Source organism: Lutjanus erythropterus, chromosome 16 (assembly GCF_056507025.1).
Source record: "Lutjanus erythropterus isolate fLutEry1 chromosome 16, fLutEry1.hap2, whole genome shotgun sequence".
Lineage (NCBI taxonomy): Eukaryota > Metazoa > Chordata > Actinopteri > Lutjaniformes > Lutjanidae > Lutjanus > Lutjanus erythropterus.
Genome location: NC_139332.1, coordinates 30,803,910 through 30,823,540, shown reverse-complemented (window position 1 = coordinate 30,823,540; position 19,631 = coordinate 30,803,910). Strand labels below are relative to the sequence as shown.

The 19,631-nt window shown below is 38.1% G+C and overlaps 1 protein-coding gene across 1 annotated transcript; it reads right to left on the bottom strand.

Moving 5' to 3' along the window:
- Positions 1-3,337: 3,337 nt before the first annotated feature.
- On the bottom strand, positions 3,338-18,820 carry cfap69 (cilia and flagella associated protein 69). Its single transcript, XM_084739835.1, has 25 exons — positions 18,654-18,820; positions 17,082-17,139; positions 16,926-16,991; positions 16,441-16,550; positions 16,257-16,333; positions 15,417-15,587; positions 14,322-14,474; positions 13,894-14,071; positions 13,528-13,651; positions 13,338-13,386; positions 13,105-13,226; positions 12,780-13,011; positions 12,478-12,642; positions 12,270-12,385; positions 11,922-12,040; positions 11,379-11,460; positions 11,084-11,276; positions 10,537-10,674; positions 10,081-10,157; positions 9,480-9,677; positions 9,265-9,351; positions 9,070-9,153; positions 6,765-8,227; positions 5,285-5,374; positions 3,338-3,958 (listed from the first exon to the last, which is right to left on the bottom strand). Exons 1-23 carry the CDS (start codon positions 18,743-18,745, stop codon positions 8,063-8,065), a joined length of 2,856 nt encoding a protein of 951 aa, XP_084595961.1. The 5' UTR covers positions 18,746-18,820; the 3' UTR covers positions 3,338-3,958; positions 5,285-5,374; positions 6,765-8,062.
- Between the last annotated feature and the right edge of the window lie 811 nt (positions 18,821-19,631).

Below are 19,631 nucleotides of genomic sequence, written 5' to 3'. Positions count from 1 at the left end.
TGTTTTCCTTCTCTCCAGTATGATGGAACTAGAATGCACTCGGCTTGTGGAGCTCAACTACTTTCTTTCTGCAGAAGAATCTGCAGAAGAAAGATTCTTTCTTTCAGAAACAAGAGGAGTGACTAGAAGGAAAGAAGAGTTTTTCAAATGTATTTTTTCTACGGCTCACATCTCCAAAACCCTGCAACTTCTCACTGGTGACTGAAATGCCTTGAACAGCCTGTATGAATTTGTTAGTCCCCTCCTCTAACCTACTGTCCTCCAGGTAAGGGATTACTGTCTCATACCACATGGGACAGGACAGGGTCGGGTTTGTGCCCAGCCAGCTCCCGCTACTGTGCAGTGAATGCTTCGACTAGTACGACATTTTATGCCAGCATCATGAGACCGGGAACAGCTCGTAGATCTCTAAAGACTCGATCCAGTCCGTCTAATATTTTCTGTGTCATGTTAACAACCTGCTGACCACTGCTGCTGATGTTCCATAACAGCCTCTTTGCAACGTATTTTTCATATTTTTACAGCCCTGTCCAAAACAAACAGCCTCCAGATGTATGTTTTCGTCGGCCTCTGTTGACCAGACAGCAGCCAGAGGAGGAGGTCTGACGCTGTGGGAACCAGCCACTGTTGTTGATTTAACTAATTCTCCTCTGCTGGAGGCAGACAGAGAGGAAGAGGACGAGTGAATCATTTGTTTTTCTGAACTAATCTAAAGCTGGAAGCTACTTCAAATAACAATTTATTCTACTTTATCTGACAAATTCAACTGTTAGGGCATCAGAGTGACACTATACTGGCTTGTATTATTATGTTGAAGTGGGATTCAAAACTCATAAAACTTTATAAAAAAGAGGAACAGATTTCCAGCCAATAACTGAATCTGCTCCCCATAAAAGAAATAAAATGATCTGTGACTGAAGAGCAGATTGACACAGATGGATCCTCCTTGGCTCATTTTTTCACGATTCATCAAACACCTTCAGTACTGCACAGTGTTAAATGTAGTCTTTGACACCACTGCAGGCATGAAGTGAGAACAGAAAGAGGAAAATCAGGATTTAATTATTTTCCCCCGTCTTTTTCTTTCTCTTCTTTGATACAGGCCATACTTTTGTTTCATATGAGCTGCTGAAAGTGAATATTGATCCAGATCTGGTGAGCTGAGGCTTTCTTTTCTTTCTCAGCTGTGACAATCGTAAACATAAATAATCAATAAAAAAAATAAAAAATAAATCACCACAGAAATATGTGTCATATTTATGTGCTATGTTTAGAAGATTTATTTTAAAGTAGCAATACTACACCTTTAAAATACTTCACTATAAGTAAAACCCGTGCATTTAAATGTTACATTAGCAGATGTACAGATGGACGACTGTACCAGAAAAATACAGTATCAAGAGTAAAAGTACTCATGCAGAATAGCTCATGTGAAGTATCTTTAGTGGTAGAATGTAACTAAGTAGATTTACTCAGTACTTAAGTACAATTTTGTTTTAGTAATACAAAACTGTTAAATACATTTTTTATATATTGATCAAGATTATTTAATATATATATTTAATATATAAAGTCATTAAAATTAGCACCACCTTCACCAGCTGATTCTGAAACAGGCAATTCTGCGTAAGAAGCGCTTTTACTTTTGCTACTTTAAGTATATTTTGATACTAATACTAATTATCAGTACTGATTAATACTAGGGTATGTTCACACTTTAATTTACAGGGATTTATTATCAGAACATTATCCATCTATATATTCTTAAATGGCAGAAATAGAATATGATGTTCATAAACATGTTTTAGCATCTTTTCATTTGTGTATGTTACCTGAGAATGAGAATTGTTGTGTTTTTGTTCCCTACAGAGGGTGCAGGTCCTTCCATGAAGTCCAAATACTGGCTCTAGAGAGGCCTTTTCACATTATTTTGTGAGTTTTGTGGCTGTTTCTCCACAGTCGGAAGGGGAGGGTGAGGTGAGGTGGTATTCAGTTGGTTGCAGTCTACAAACTCATGTTAAATCATGTTAAGGGCTTAAAACAGCTCAGCCCTGAATTATTAGTTATGTTATCCTTAAACAAACTGTGTCTCTGAGGGAAAACTAACCATAAAAACCTGAGTATACATGCAGACAAATCTCATGTGAAATAGAAAAACATGGTTCTCAGTCTCATCTGAAGATGCAGTGATTTGATGTTAAATAACATGTTGACTTTCACCTCAGCAGCTTGTTTATGTCACAGAATCACTTCCTCTGTCTGAGTTTCATCCACATGAGTCGCTCCATACAGTTTGTGCAGCCGCCCGACAATTTTCCCACAAAACTTTTCCACATGGATGAAGCCTGAGAGCCGCGGAGATGTTTTTAATGTCACACAAAACATCTTGAAAACATCATTAGATGTCAAAACTCTGAACATATTTATTTGAGATTTACATCAATTTACCAATTAGTTACAATACAAAGTGAATCTTTTGTCTTCATCTTTTAGTGGTATTTTACATTTACAGACATTTTATTTATTACAAACGTGAAACTTTAACTTAGCAAACTGCAGATGCCCTGATGAAAAAAACAGCTTTTTCTACAGCTGTTTATAGTCTGCTTCATAAATAATAAATGCTGAAAGGGTGTGATGCTGCTCTGAGATTTACAATCTAAATTCAAAACATTAAGGTGCTAAAATACAACAAACTAATGACTGAACTGACTTATTTTGAAGGAAAAGTGCATATTTGTGTCTAATATGAATAAATACAATAAGCTGGCATGGTGAGATAATTCCCCTCATCAGTTTATTTCATTTTTATTAGATTTTCTGTTGTTATTTCTTATTTAACAATTTTTAAAGGTGTTTTGCTGCTCTAAAAAACAGGACTCAAATAGATTAATATACAATTAAATGCATCAATTATAACATTAGAAATAAATGTAGCGTGACATAAATTGATATTTCTGATTCATTTTTTTCTGTATTTGTTTACCTTTGTATTAAACCCCCCTATTTATTTACTTATTTTATTTCCATTTTATTGATCAGGTTATTAACTTTAACTCATTTATTTATGCATTTATTTCTGTATTATTTCCCTTTGCACTTACCCTTGTGTTTATTTCCCCAAATGCATTTCTTTCTCTGTTTTCTTTTTCATTTCTTAATGCAAAAATCAATAAATTAATTAATAAAATGGAAAGTAAATGAATAGGAGGAAAAACAGAAGAAAATTGAAACAAAAATATCAATTTATGTCACATTTTCTAAGTTAATTATACTGACAATATTTTTAATATTATTTTGGGCACATTAAATGACATATTAATCTAATTATTGTGTCATTTATTTATTTATTTATTTTTGATTTTGGCAGTCGTGGTCCTCCATAAATAGGTCAAACTATAATCCTGAGATCCTTCTTGACAGATGATACGCTCATTTATTGCATTAAAATACAATAACTGTTGAAATGTACAGTCTTCTTAAAGGAAACTTGCACAAAAAATGAAGAGTGGTCAAACTAACGGCTGACTATTCCTGTGTGAAGAAAGTGTAAATTGTTGGAACAAATGACCGTCGGGACACAAATCGTCCTGTTGGGACTGAACACTGACTCACATTTTCCTCCTGGGACACTTAGATTTTCCTTCAAGCAGCACCACACACACACACACACATTAATTAACTCTGTCGACCTCCTCCATCCATCACAAACCTTCTGCGACGTACACAAACAAGCGATCTGTCTCATGACCCGCCCACAGAGCTGCTCTGACAGGCGGCGGGCTCTGACTGTCTCTGGCTGACGATCTCAGGCGTTCGGATGCTTCAGATGGACCGTCTCTGCCATCTGCCTGGTACTGTACAGAGACACTCCTGTCCCCACTGTGGCCATCGTCATGGCGATGGGATCGATGAGGCTGCTCTGTGGCTGCATCCGGACCTCCCCTGAGACCTGCCTCTGCAGACAGGACGGACAGACGTAGTTAGTCTTTTTTTTTTCTTAGCCACACCTACTTGTTTGGCCCCAACAGAGTCAGCCATGTTGCAACGCCATGTCCCTACGGTAGCTTGGAATGGACAAACCAAACACTGGCTCTAGATATGCCCACTGTAGGCTTTCCTTCACGCTTGGAAGGGGAGGGTGAGGTGAGCGGTATTCAGTTCATGCCACTAAATCAGGGGTCTCAAACTCATTTTGGGTTGGGGCACCTCTATGTTCAAGTACTGCAAGAAAAGAGAAACATTTCTGATATCAAATGTTTCCCTTATGTTTCCATTATTCCTGCTAAACATCACTATGTGTAAGCATTGTCATAGTTAGCATGTTAGCTTGTTGAGGTCTGCATTTTCCTCAAAGCATCACTGTGCCTATGTACAGGCTCACAGCATGGCTGCAGCCTCTTAGTCTCGTTCATGCTATAATTAAGACGGCACTTGAGTTGGAAATATTCAAATTCTACATTTAGTTACTTTAATGAAAAGTAAATAACTTATGGTATAATATCCTTTAATTTTTTTTTGTCTGCAACTGTGAATATTCAAACCCAAATGTCTCCTGTTTGTCTGTTTTCCTTATAAATCCCTGAAGTCAAATTTAGTTTAGTTCAGTGTACAAAGATTTCTAGTTTGTGACAAAGCAATGCTTCACTGTTGACAGTCAGTTCACTACAAGAACTGAGCCAACATACTATAATCTCTGTTTGTAAATTCAGCAACCACAGAATCATCTCATCAGGACGTTTCTGTGGCTTTCAAGATCTTTAACCAAACCTTTAAAGTCACAAGTAGAATTTAACATTTCAGACTTTGGCACCCTCTAATGGAAACAGCAGAAAAGACACTGTGTCAATCAGAAGTGCACGCTCCCCAAACACAAACACAAACACAAACACTATATTCATAACATCCCTCTTTCATGGAGTCAGTAGAGATTACATAACGGAATATAACGTACAGTTTACATAACGCAACCTCCTGAGATGAGCTGCACCAGCTCTCTGTAAAATATTAATTTACTTATTCTCAATCACTGCCCTTCCTTTATGTAATATAAATCTATGAAAAAACTTATGAAAAGAACAAGTATTAAAACTAAACACTGATCCAAACATTACCTTTCAATGAGTGGATTAATTCATTTGTGCATTTTGATCAGAATGAGTTATAATCCTTTTGTCTCTATTGCAGATACAACCCGTTTCTCTATGTGATTCTATGCATACGTCTTCAAGCTAAAGATAAAGACAGAAGTAAAACATGTGTTGTCTGAGTGGTTGTGACCCACCTGGAGGAGACGGAAGTATCCCGGTGTGAGTCTTCCCAGTCTGATGATCATTTCTGCTGCTGGAGCTTCTCAGACGAGCCAACAACCTTCCTGCAGGGGACAAGAAAACTGTCATCAGTCTGCCTTGAAAAATGTTTTTGAACAAGGTGTTTTATACTCAACGAAAATATAAAACACTTTCGTTTTGCTCCCATTTTTCTGAGATGAAGTAAAAAACTCTGAGAGTTCTTCTGTGCACCAGAAGGATTATTTCTCTCAAATTTTGTTTCCACTTTTGTTAAAATCATGTATGCTTTTAGAGAAGATAACTTACATACTGAGAAATAGACAGAAAATGTTTGAGGAAACCTTTTATTACATTCCTCAAAAATGCATATGTTATAGATACCATAATATAAATCACATATCCTTCTTATAAAATATAATCACCTTTGAGACAAGAATGAAGAGTATGACCTTATATTTTTTTCTTCATTTATTTATTAGTTATTTTTTGTTTATGTTTGTGTCTTTATTTTGTTTTTGTTTTTGTGTTATTGGGAAGTGTCCGAGAAAGCAGGGTGGAGGGGGAAAAATATTTGGCCTTGTCATCTGCAATGATACAAGAAAACTAATTAACAGAGTTAACAAATAAGTAAACAAACAAACAAACAAATTAATTAATTAAATTAAATGTAAAATAATCTACACTGGTGAGCACTTCTCCTTTGCAACTATAATCCATCCACCTGACAGGTGTGACATACAGAGATATTGATTAAACAGCAGGATTATTGCACAGGTGTGTTTGATCTGGTCACAATGAGACAAAAGTGTGTAGCTTTATTTTGAAAAAAAGATCATGACCTGATGATCACAAAGAGTATTACTGAGCACTATTGTTTATTTCAATTTTTTAGGGATCTTGGGAGTAAAACTATTCAGTATGTTGTCGAGGTAAACTCAGACATAATGTACATATTTTTCTGCAGCAGAAATATGTTTTTTTTCTTTAGCCTCTCCTGTTTATCATCTCATGACCCCTGAGATTCATCTTATGACACGCTGGGAGGACCTAGTCTTAAAAAATAAAAGATATAATGACTATATTTTGTACATTTCCCTGTAGTTTATCTGCAGATAAACTGAAGACACTGAGCCACATTAAGTGGAACTTTGTTTTTTGTAATTTACTGTTAGAACAGCAACTCACTTTTTCTTTTACAACTAATGTTATAGTCAGTGCTGACTGTCACTTTGGGCTCTGAGAAATTGCGATGAGCATTTTTTACTATTTTTTTTGACATTTTGTAGACTAAACGATTAATCAAATAGCAGCAAAAAGTTGTGAGAAAAATATCTCAATATTGAACGCTTAAACTGATCAATTATTTGAATTTTTTCTGTTTAAATTTATTCAAAATTACTTTAAATCTGTACTAAATTATCAAATAGTTTCTAAAACATCAGCAGCTTTTAGGTAAAATGAAGTCTGTCTCACAGTTTGGAGTTGACAGGTCCTCTGAAAGTCGATCCAAAAGCAGAGCCCACGTTCGCCCTCACCTTCATGGACGGCTGCAGCAGCTCAGACAGCATGTGAAGCCCCTCACCAGTCTGAACAAACAGTGGCAGCCCGTCGTACTGAAGAGGCTCCTGTGTGTCCCCTGCTCTTTTGTGCAGTGTGAACATCCCAGTCTGACGGGCTCAACGGGCTCAACACGCACTCGCAGAGCTGCATGAAAAGCCCCGGCCTGTCAGAAATGATTTGGTCATCCAGCCAGTAAAATGGGTGCGAGCAGCAAAGAGGAGAAGAGGAAGAAGTGGCTCTGTGCAGCATGTTGCACGCTTGAGGGAACATGTGTGTTAATGCGCTGCAGTGACTTATGTAACCCAAAAACACTGTAGATAAAATACTTTTAGCAACTGTCCTAAATGGACCTTCTGGATGCTGCAGCAGCTGAACACAAAGAGCTTCAGCCTTTGACATGAGCATTAAACTTTATTAGACGTAATAAGATTTGAGATTTTTTATGTCAAAATTAAATTAGTGGTTGTTATTTTGCTCTTATATAAGTTCCCATGAGGCCACATTGATTGTTCCGAGTCTCACTGTTCATGTTGGTCTGCAGGTTATATAAACGAATAAAGAATTAATGAATTAAAACAAACATGAACAGAGTAACTGTAGGTGTAATGATCTGAGTGTTGTGGACAAATCATTTACAATCAGCATGAAGTCGTCCTACTGTCTGGTTTGATTTGGCCTGCTACATGTTTACATATAAATCACTATTTATACTATTTTATTATTTTTCATAAACTCTGAGGCACTCCTGCTGCTTCTGCAACTTTCCGTCTGAAAAAACATTTATGTGATATGCGCATATTGTTTCATTTATTTATTATACATGAACTTTAACAGTTGTGCTGCGTCTCAAACATACTGAAATAAGACATGAGGCCAGACAGACTACACTCTGTGTGTGTGTGTGTGTGTGTGTGTGTGTGTGTGTGTGTTTGTATGATGGGACTGATGGTGGACTGTGGACTACAAGGTGCTGATTGTACACATCAAGTGACCTCATGTCTGCATTTGCTGCCAAAGTTAAATAAAACACTTCCATTTCTACAGGCACTGAGGGTGAGTTGGCTATTAGAAATAAACCACTGTTCATTATAAATATGTTAATGTGCAGCAAAGTTTGGTCAGTATAATATGTTTTGAGTTGGGTGGTGTACATTAATAAAGTCCACAGGATAAAATAAAGCTGTAAAGGTCTTGCATAAAATCAGTGGACATCAGTCTTTGACGGACACGGTGCTGAAGTATTCGGGGTCCTGTGCGGCGGGTCGCACCACTTCCTGACCTGCAGCCCTGATGGGAGTTCTGGCCAGCGTCAGTCTCACTCCTGCAGATCTTGGAGTGTCTGTGTGCTCTATGGACGTGACTTGCCCGATAAAATTCTGAAACACAGAAAAACACAGAATTAAGCGTGAGTTTTAATTGATTTCACTTTTAAGTTTAAGAGGATTTAAAAGGATAGTTTTTTGAAATGGGGCGTATGATGTACTTATCCATAATGAGTGTATTACCTACAACAGATGGTGGTCGGCACGCTCCCGACCTTTTTTTTTAGGTGCCTAAAATCCATTTTTCTGCTGACCCTGTCCACAGCAGTACACTGCTTAGCTTCCTACATTGGTAATCCTGCTACTCCAAACTCGGGGCGTCTATTGTAGGTAATACACTAACTATGGATGGAAGTACCTCATACAAAACTCTGAACAATCCCTTAAAGGTGGGAAAAGTACATTTTTTGCAGCCTCTGTGCACAAAATTACCATATTGGCAATAACAACTTTGCCAGAAATTAATGCTTTTTCATTTTTGCTCTTTTGGGAAACAGAGAATTTGAGATTAAAAAGAAAAACTCCAACTAATTTTCAAACCTTAAAATCAAATGACAAAGCAGTGGTATATTGCATGTTTCCTCCTCATAACATGTTTCTGTTGTATCTCTGCTTTCATCAGCTGGTGTGACTCTCCCTTTTATGCCACTGGCAACTTTACTGTTAATTTTGAACTTTTCACTGTAATTCAAAAAGGAGGGTTTGTGAGAAAGCTGTGCAGGTGATATTGTTGATATTCCCACTATTTGCCTGTAGAGGTCAGTAAAACTCTGATTACTTCTTGACAGAAAAACTCATTCAAACACCTGAAGGTTTTATCTGCTACAGCCAAAATACTGACACTGGGAGGCGCAATAGTCTGTCTGTCATATAACTGTTGTGTGTTAGCGAGAGACCTCTGTAGGATGAACTGCAGCGCCGTCATTCTTTGGTTTGGGTCTGGATGATTCAATGTACTTTTCCCTCTGTGCTTTGACTTCCTGTGCAAAGAAATCACAGCTGTTTAGACCGGAAAAACAAAAACATTACTCTGATTCTTTTTAACAGCAATGATGACTTCAGCTTATATCTGCTGGTGAAAAAGATCAAACCTTCAGGATCTCATAGTTTGACGTCTTGGAAACGTAACTGTCCCATGACTTGGCTATGAGCTCACGTTGCTTCCAGTGAGACTTCATCTGCAATGTAAAGACACCAAAAAAAAAAGTGAAATTATGAAAACAAGATGTTTAATGATGTTTAACTCTAAACAAACAGCATATCACCAGATGTTTCAGCTGTGCCTGCTGAATCAAACTCTCATCACCTCTGTGTACATGAGCTCCTCCTCGCTGATATCCTCTTTGTCCTGTTGCTCCAGGATGCTGTTCTGTTCTGCTGCGACCCTCCTCGCTGTGTCCTCTGCTATCTTGCAGATCGTCTTCAGAGCCTCTTCATCGGGGGTGATCGGCCTCACGCCATCCAAACTCAGCTCCCTGCTGATCTCCTCCCACACCTCGCCGACCTACAGCATCACGACAGACACCTCAGTGTTGTTCGTGCCATCTGAACAGCAGTACATTGCTCAGCTTCCTGCACCAGTACTTCTGCTCCTTCTTCAAACTGGCGGTGTGTCGACTGCCATCTACAGTTGGAAATACACTGACTATCTTTAAGTACCTCATACAACTCTACTTCTAAAAAAAACTAAACTATCCCTTTAAAGTAATACATAAACTACTTTTAGTTTCTTGAGCAAAATTTAAAGCTTGTAAGTGGAGAATTTCAATGTGATCTTTCAAACATCTTTCAAATTATTCATGATGGTGTAAAAATTGAAAAAGTGCAGATGAAAACTGGTGCAGTTCCAACTAACTTCATCATGTCCAGTACTGGCATTTTCTTCTCTGAATAAACAGCAGTTCTACCTTGAAGTCCAGATATCTCCTCACAATGCTCAAGGTCACATAATGTTTTGCTGATAATCCAGGAAGCTCTTGAAAACCTGCAAAAGTGACAAATAATTATCATTCAAATTGTAGTTTTCAAAGTTAAACATATACTTTTCAAGTTTACTGTAGTGCTAATATTTAATTAGCCTTGACTGTCATTACTTTTGGGTAATTGATACCTTAAATAGTTATGAGTACCATCAAAACTCCATCCATGTAGTACTAAAACATAGATCTAGATCTAAACTATAGGAATTTTGGCTAAAATTAGGCTATACTGTATGTCTACAACATGTGTTAGTCTACAGCCTCTAAGCTACATGATAAAATTGTATCATTGACATATTTTCAGATGCTGATATGACATTCAAATAAATGATAAGATATTTACTGCAGTATCAATATGGTCTAATTCTTTAATAACTGGTTTACCAAGTTTGCAGAAGATGGAGTAAATCTTTGACCGCAGGTTCTCTGACAACTCCAGCACTGCTGCACTCGGTACGTCAGCAGGAAATGACAGCTGGGCGTCCTGCTGCTGGTAAAAACTCAGGATGGGCTTCTGAGGATCTTAACGTCAAAAGAAAAAAATCAGAAAATAGGAGGGGGAAAGATGTATAAATATGAGACATATTGTAAAATTATATTGATTTTTGGCTAAAACATGTTTTGCTGCTGACCCTGTGCTGCTGCTTCTCCACACTGGGGGCCTGTTGACCGCCGTCTGCTGTACGTAATACACCAACTATTAAAAAGTACCTCAACTCAACGCATCTTCAAAAAGAGCTGAACTATCCCTTTAAGGGCTTACATTTACTTCCGCCTGTGTGTTTAGAAACTGAGGCCACTAGTTTTACACAACATCCAAACTTTTTTGGAAATGGGGTTTGTATATTAATGTACATCCACACATGAAAACTTAATCGCTCACAGTCTGGTCATTGACTCGCTGTTGTGTAAAGTCTAGTTGCAGACTTACCTGCGATCCCTCCGTGTTGGTTTCGGCTGACTTTCAGCTCCTCCTCCTCCTCCCTCCACAGCTGCAGCAGAAGTCTGGGAGCCGTCTGACCGCCATCGTTCGTCCAGCTCAGCATGTGAGACAGAGTGTTCGGGTTGTCACATAACTCCAGCAGGGTGGCGAGGATGTTGCACTGTAGGCATCTGGGGCTCGACTGTTGGAGAATGAATCAGTACATTTAAGTGCTTATATAATTATAAATACAAACGGTAACCTCAGTTAAGTGTCAGCAATTAGGAATCAATCAGCTACTTACACTGAGTAAGTCCAACAGAAGAAACACCCCTTCTTTAGCCAGAAAGTAATCTTCTGTGGTGTAGCAGCCCACAATACAGGACCTGATGGGACACACACAAACTCAGTGAGTGATCAAAATCACATTAATTTTACTATATTTACAGTTAAACACTTCATTGCATCTTGGGCTGTTCAGAAAGCTATGTATCAATAGAAATGCCAACTGTAAAAATGTAAGTAAAATTATGACAGAGTTATTCAGCTTCAATAGCAAGAAGGCCAAATCACTGGGCGTTTGTGGGCCACACAGAATAATTTGTCTATTAAAGGCCACAAATAACACTTACAGTAAAATGTTAATAGATATATTCCTCTGGGGCCTCAGGACAGTTAGCAGAAAATTAGCCATGATTTGACTGGTAGTGTGAATGCAGCCAAGACACAGTAGGCAGATTCACATCTGATTTCTGGGGCATTTGTTGGTATGTGTCATTATAATAAATAACACAAATTAAATCAGTGAGCCAGTTCATCTGTCACAGGGTGCTTTAGCTGAACTGACCACACACAGTCCACAGTGGAGAGGATGAGCTTGTTGTGTCCCAGACCGCTGTAGAACTTGTTGGCGCCTTTCTTCAGGAAGTGAACGGTCATCTCAACGCCCTCTGATCCAAACAGCTCCTGGCATACAAGATAACAGGACTGTCAGTACGGACATACCGTACGTTATGAAAAAGGTGCAGCCAGAAGTTTACAAACAAAAACTTGTACTCAGAATAATCTGAGAGATGCTATAATCACAGAAAAATTACACGGTGATTTAAGTTAAATTATTTCATTCTTTGCTGTCTTGCAGTGGCATCTGTGATTCAACAAAGTGTTTTTATGAGGGTCATACTTTCAGCTTTACCTTTCTGTGCATGTCGCTCTCACACAGCAGTGAAAGTATCACTTGAATATCTGATTGTATGTCCAAGGTGATGACATCCTCCTCGTCAGGACTTGCTTCCATCTGCATCAAAATCCCTGAGAAAATACAAAAGTTATGTCTGAATTGAACACATTGATCGAGTCCCTTGCTTCTGCTGATGCGTAAGTCAAGTTTTAGTTCAATTTACCTAAGAGCTGGCCGATGGTTCCTTGATCACAAAGGTCCTGGATGACTGACTCTTCACCCAAAGACGTCACAGATCTCATCGCTCTGATACAGTGCTGCATCTGAGCCTTTTTACTGCCTCTTCCTCCTGTGCCATGGAAGCTGTGGCCCTGACCAAAGTAAGCATCTGGACAAAAGGAAGAAATATAATAAGTATAGTAAAGTACACACTAAAATATCCAAATTATTATGACTTTGCACCAATTAAAAAAGGCTAAATTAACTGTGGTTGCTTGTGCAAAAGGCCTTTACGTTGGCCCTCACCTTTCTTGACACACCAGTCCAGCACGAGCAGCAGACATGCATTTCCCTGACAGAACATGTATTCACCCAACATGAGAGGCGCGATGGTGGCCAGAGTGGCCAGAGCCTGCAGCTGGAGCTCCTCCTGTTGGATGGAGGACCAATGACGTGAACCTGACCGGCGCTCGGACGAGGCAGCAGGCGGCCTTGCAAGCGTCAGCAGTGACACCATGACGTTTTCTTCTTTATAAATCTAAAAGAGGAAAACACAGTGGGAAAGTGTGCTCAAAAATGTCACATTTAGACTTATTAATACAGCTATTGAAGAGATTAAAGTGTGACTGACCTGCAGGGCAGCTATGTCCTTTGACATTAAAACCACCAAATTCAAAAGCAACTTCTTAATTTTCAAGTCTTCGTTGTTGAAGTTGAGCTTGAGGTTGCGCACCAAAGGGTTGTGACTCTTAACTGAAACATATATTAAGCAAGTTTGTTATTATAAAATATGCTTCTATACTCATAAATACCCATAATTAAAATGTAAAAATGAAACAATTTATTAAGAAAGAGTGGCCTCACGTTCTGGATATGTGGCGAGAGCAACAAGCTGTTTGGCAAATAAACTCTCCTGAAAATTAGAAACATGATGTCAAGCAAATTGTAGTGGCACATTTCTACACATTTTCCAAATACACTGAACAGTTAGGTGACTGGAAATATCAGCTGCAGTGTGTTTTTTTTATCATAAAAATACTGATTCTGTACTCACAATAAGCAGAGAGTTGGGATTTTCAGCGATGAGAGATGTGATCACGAGCAGATCGATCGTGAGTTGGAGGTCAGAATGTCGAAAACCGTTGATCAGCTGGTGACAGAACGCTTCTTTCAAAGATCTAAGATACAAATGGACAAAAGAGTAAGATACCTAATGCACTTTCTATGGATAAGTACTTCATACAACTACACTTCAAAAAATCTGAACTATCCCTTAAAAGTTTACATAGTCATAAATGCTTGTTGATAAATCAAGATATTTACATTTTAGGATTCAATCAATTCAGGGACTTATTTTAGCCAATAAAGGGTCAGCATCAGTCACACAAGAAAACATCTTAAGCCAGCAGGAGACACGTACATCACACACTCCAAGCTGCTGAGCTGAGCAGTGGCCTCCTCCTTGCTGCCTCTCTCCAGCAGGTTCCAGAGGATCTCGGAGGAGCGCAGCAGGACCTGCCCGGACGGGTCGGGTTCATTCATGTGGAGACAGATCGTCTCTGCTCCTCGTGCGTTCAGCATTAACACACAGTTCACATCTGCAGGTAAATGAAGACGAAATGTGATTAAAGAGAAGTGATTAATGATAAAAAAGAACCAATTGACCTGGTGACATTGACACAAGGACACTTAAATCACTGTTTTGATTGTTTGTCTGATTTTATAATGAGCTGATTTGTGCTCTTGAGAGCCAGCTACTTTATCTAATGAAGGAGGTCATCTGTTGGATTGACATGTCTGACAGATCCCCTCCTCCCATCTACCTCAGTGTATCCAGATTAAACTGACCAGAGGAGCTGGAGAGCATCTGAAGAGTCTGCAGGAGCTGCAGCCTGATGGTGGGCTGATTCTCCAGAGCAGCCATAGAGAGGAGCAACGTCTGAGCCAGGTCACTGCGCTCCAGCAGCTGCAGCCTGTAGCCTGGAGAGGTTGACTGGAGCCCTGCAGAAAGGATTAATAATAATAAAATACATTTCTGGATGTTAAGTATAAACTGCAAGAAACAAACTAAAGAGATGCCGAGAAAATTACAAATACAAACACAGAAATAAATAATGAAGGCAGGGAACCCACACAACACATTATTGTGTCTCAAAGAACAGTTTGTTTTGACACTGGTCATCATCAGGGCATTATAAGTGTGTCATGAACATTTGACCAAAAGTAAAGTGGAGCATTTTAGACTTGTTACTAAGATGTAATTAATTTTATTACACTGTCAAATAAGGGCATCATGAATAATTTCCTGTAAGCCAGCCAAAGTGGTACCAATTAGACTTCATAATTATGTCATTACATGTTATAAGGTCAGTTTGACAACAGAATACAGTACCAAGGTGATTTAGCTTACAAAGTTATCAGATGGACATACAGCGGTTAGCTACGGAATTTGTTGCTAATGTAGGCTTAACGTCATAGCAAAGACAATATTAGCTTGATTAATGTCAAGTTTTCATAACAAAGACATCTCAAACAATGTCAACTTTGCATTAAAAATGACATAATTGACCAAATAACATTTAATGTCAACAGTCATAAACATTCAGTAAGACTCCTCCATGTTCATGACAGGTGTAATGACTTGTTATGACAGTGTAATATCAGTCTTATGCAAACCCCTTTAAATAAAGTGTAAGAATATTCAGTTTGTTATATACAAACTGTGTCAGTATATATGGACAAAGTTGTTTTATGGTTAAACAATGAGGCTGACAATCATACTGAGGCGTTACAGATTCATAATATCAGCCATGTGATGTTTCAGAAGGAAAAGATAAAATGTAAAATAAAGAAGGAAAAAATGAAAGAAAGAGAAAAGCAAACAGAAATGATAGGACACAAAAGCACGAGCATGCCACCACAAAAGCCAAGAGAGAGTCTCACTTAGTGACAGTCTAGAAAATCGGTTGTCAGAGTGGACAGTCCGAGTCATCGGCTTGGAGGGACGGTCCGTACCATCGAGCAGCTGTTTAGGAGCCACACAGCTGTAGAATGATTTCACAGACTCAACTATCAGCTGTCTCACTTCTGCATCTGACACCCTCATTAGACACCCTGCCAACAGAAACACATCTGTCAATCACTCAACACCATCGCCTGTTTCCTCTTTAAAGCACCAAACGAGACCAAATCAGACACCAAAGTAAAAACTGTTCAAACTGATTAACTTTATTGTTTTCTGTAAATATGCACTCATTCAGAATTTGATGCCTACAACATGTTCTAAAAAACCCTTACCCTAACCACAGCACACTTTCCCATTTCCTGTCAGTCCATCTCAGATGAGAAGTCTGCAGTGTTTCTGGAAGTTGTTGATATATGTCTTTCTCTTTGCATGGTAGAGTCTTAACTTTCATTTGTAGATGCAGAGACAAACTGTGTTTACTGACAACGGATTTCCAAAGTTTTCCTGAGCCCATGTAGTATCCTTTATACAATGATGTGGGTTTTTGATGCAGTTTTTAATGCAGTGCTGCCTGAGGGGTCAAAGGTCACAGACATTACAATGTCAGTTTTTGGACTTGCCCCTTACGTGCAGAGATTTGTCTGGATTCTGTGAATCTTTTAATGATATTATGGATTGTAGACGGTGAAATCTCTAAATTCCTGCAGTTTTGTGTTAAGAAATGTTGTTCTTAAACTTCTGGAATTGGAGTTATAGTAGAAAAAGGGCTATAACTTGCAAAACTATGAAAATGGCCCCTTAATAACTGATTTGTGTACCCATGTGTGAGAGGAAGTCTATGGTGTTCTGGGCGTAATGCAGCTCATCAGATGCTTTCTCCTTCAGGAAGGGAAGCCTGAAATGAAACAAAGCAACATGTTGATGTTCAGACGTTCAGTCACGACATAAACAAATCGATTTTTTCCAGGTATGGACTAGGTTTGAAATATTTGAGCTTCTTACCTAGAAATCTTAAGTGCCTCACACAAAATGGGCAAATATTCAGGCTGATCCTTCGCTTTCTCAGCGCAGATGTTGAGTATTTTGGCGATGCCTGACAGCTCCTTCAAAAGCTTAAAAATATCTAAGAAGTTTTAACATTTTGGCAAAGTGTTTGCTTACATGGAGATAAATCCCAGCGAGGGAGGGGAGGTGATGGGGCAAAGAGTGATCATGACTGAGGTTATTTCTGAACAGGGAAAATGCTGACAGACACAGCGATGCAGCAGTAAATTAGAGCCTTGGGAACATTGTGTGGCTGTGTGTTCAGGTTGCATGAGAGCAAATCTATTTCCATCACTGTGCCATGGGACAGTAATGAGGAAAATATGACAATCTGCCACAGAGTGTGACACTGGAGAGAGATTTTGGAAATGATAATTCACGTCTTGGTGAAAAGAAGTTTGAGTTATCAGAAGTGTACATCAGAAATCAAGAAAGAAGGATACAAATCCAATTTGGCTTCTCTTCAGTAGTTTCTTCAGTACAAAAAGGTGCCTCTCCTTCAAGCTAGCCTTCAGTAAAAACAGAATGTAGAGCACTGATTACATAAAACACAACTTAAAACAGAAAAAAAAGTCTGCTGACATTAAAATTAAACTTACTGTCAAAGGATCTTCAAGAAGATGAATCACCTTCCTGAGTTCAAGAGTTTTCATGCTGCTGACCTGTTGAGAAATTATAGTTTAGGTCGTATGTTTACACTGTCTGTTAAGGCATTACTGGGATCATAATCAGACAGAGGTAGGCAATTTGAGGGTGACTCAGTGATGCTTCATCTGACTGAGGTTTATGTAAATAAGAATCCATGGTTCCGACCATGGCTCTGAAATATCAGTACCTACCAGTATCAGTATCAGTATCAGTAGTTTTCTGTCAAGACCTCATTTTATAATATGTATTTAAGCTCAATGCACTTCATTACATTAATCTGTAATTTGTATCCAACATTGTATAAAGCTTTTTAATCCTTTCTTGCAGTTTCTGGGATCAATAAAAACTGAGGCGTTTATATTCCCGCCTGGTAACTAGGCTAATACTTGAGATTATAGCTCACTACATAAATAGCAGTACATTTACATTTTTGCACATTAAATGTGATAATTAAGCATGGGTCTTGTCTTGACAATATTAATAGGAAGTATAAATCTATGAATAAAAAATATACAGTACAAATGAACAATGTCAAAAATAAGCTTTGGGCCCCTACATGCTTAAGAAAATATCTTTGCTTGGTATGAATCCTCCCTCCAAAATTGCACCATAATAATTTTGTTTTGTTAATATGTTTTTCAGTAAAAATGAGAATAATGAGTAAAAATTTACCATTCACGAATCATATTTATAGTATCAACTGAAGAGAGCAAACAGAGAGCAGAAACTGAAGTAATAACTGTTTTTAACAGATTTTTTTAGACCTGAAAGTGGATAGAAAATTAGTTGCCAACAATTTTTGCTATCAAATAATCCTTTCAGTCATTTTTCAGTCAAAAATTTTAAATGTTTGCTGGTTCCAGCAACTTAAATGTGAGGATTTGCTGCTTTCTTTGTCATTTTTGACAGTAAATGAAGAGTCTTTGTGTTTTGGAGTTTTGACTGGACAAAGGGAGCAATTTGAAGACATCATTTCAGGCTCTGGGAAATTGGGATGAGCATTTTTCACTTTTTTTTTTGACACCAAATGTTAATTGCAAAAATATCCAGCAAATTTATCAGTAATTAAAATAGTTGTGAGTTGCAGCCCTACATGTTTGCTATGTCATGATAACAATAAATGATGCCACCTTATGTCCCTATTTGATGGATATAGAATTTTATGGGAGCATTTTACAAATATAATATTACATATGACAAACAGAAATTTGCAGTTCTTATGACCTTGTTATTAAAAGCCTTGGAGCCATTTTCGACCTTTACAGTTATTAATATATTATTATTATTATTATCATTATCATTATTATTAGTAGTAGTAGTCGCAGTATTATTATTATTATTATTGTTATCATTATTATTATTATTACCCCAGTGATTATTATGATTATTCTTATGAAATATATAGGTGTATATTGACTGAGCATTAGAAGATGAAGAATAATTGCTATCCTCGAGAGGGAACACACTACAGGAGACACTTTAGCAGTATAATGGGTATGCACTTAAATTCTCAAAGGAAAGACTAACTGTTTACCTGCTGGTTCTCATCTGTTGCTCTTGGTCTGATTGCAGGAATGTCCGGTTTTCTTCTGTGAACAACTTTCCCCGAATCCATCTGCAAATGTGGAGGAACTTCCAGCTTCCACTTCTTACTTTAACACTGTCCGTTCATTTGACTTTTGTCCCGTGAAACTTAGCTATCGGTTCCCGATGGTTTAACGTTAGCTAACGTCAAAACAAGTCACTTACAGATTCTTTTACAGTTTCAAACATTGTAAATAAGTCCAAAAATACTGTCCAACCGCGGTGTTTGTTCGGTAATACAAACTAAAAAAACAAACGGAACCTTTACCTGAACCCGAGTTGCTTCGGAGTAAGAAAACTCTGATAAAATCATCTCAAAATAACGTTAGTCCAACTGCACTTCCCCTCTTTCCTCCTTTTATGTTGCCCTAGTCTGACGGCGTACTATAGTTGCTATGGTTACCGAACCTCAGGATGGCGAGGGTATGACCCGCCCTACTTTGCCTCTGATTGGCTTACCCTGATATCCTTCCCATAATCCTAACCAATCATCACTCCCCATGATGTACCTATGGTGGCTGCCTAGGGCTGAAGCTGCATTTATTGCCATCGGAAATTTTAGTGATATAGATAGTCATTTTAATATATTTTGTATTGGCTACATATTTTTAGAGTAAAAAAAACTGTAAGAAGTCACAGTGCTGTGAACCTGATTTGGCAGTATTTTGGTACCTGAAAATGAAATGGTTTTAATTGAAAATACAAACATTATTACCATCATTCCCTGTCACTTCAACTTTTTACATACAACTTTTTAGAGTTTCTGAAACTCAAAGATTAAAGTTTATCCAAAGAATAAAAGTTAATTGCCTGAAGAAAAAGATCTGTGACGGGTAAAACGTTTTCAAACTTGAGAATTTGAGTTTTGAATTCGAGTTTTCTCATCTTCTTATTTCTTACAGTGTAGACCTAGAACA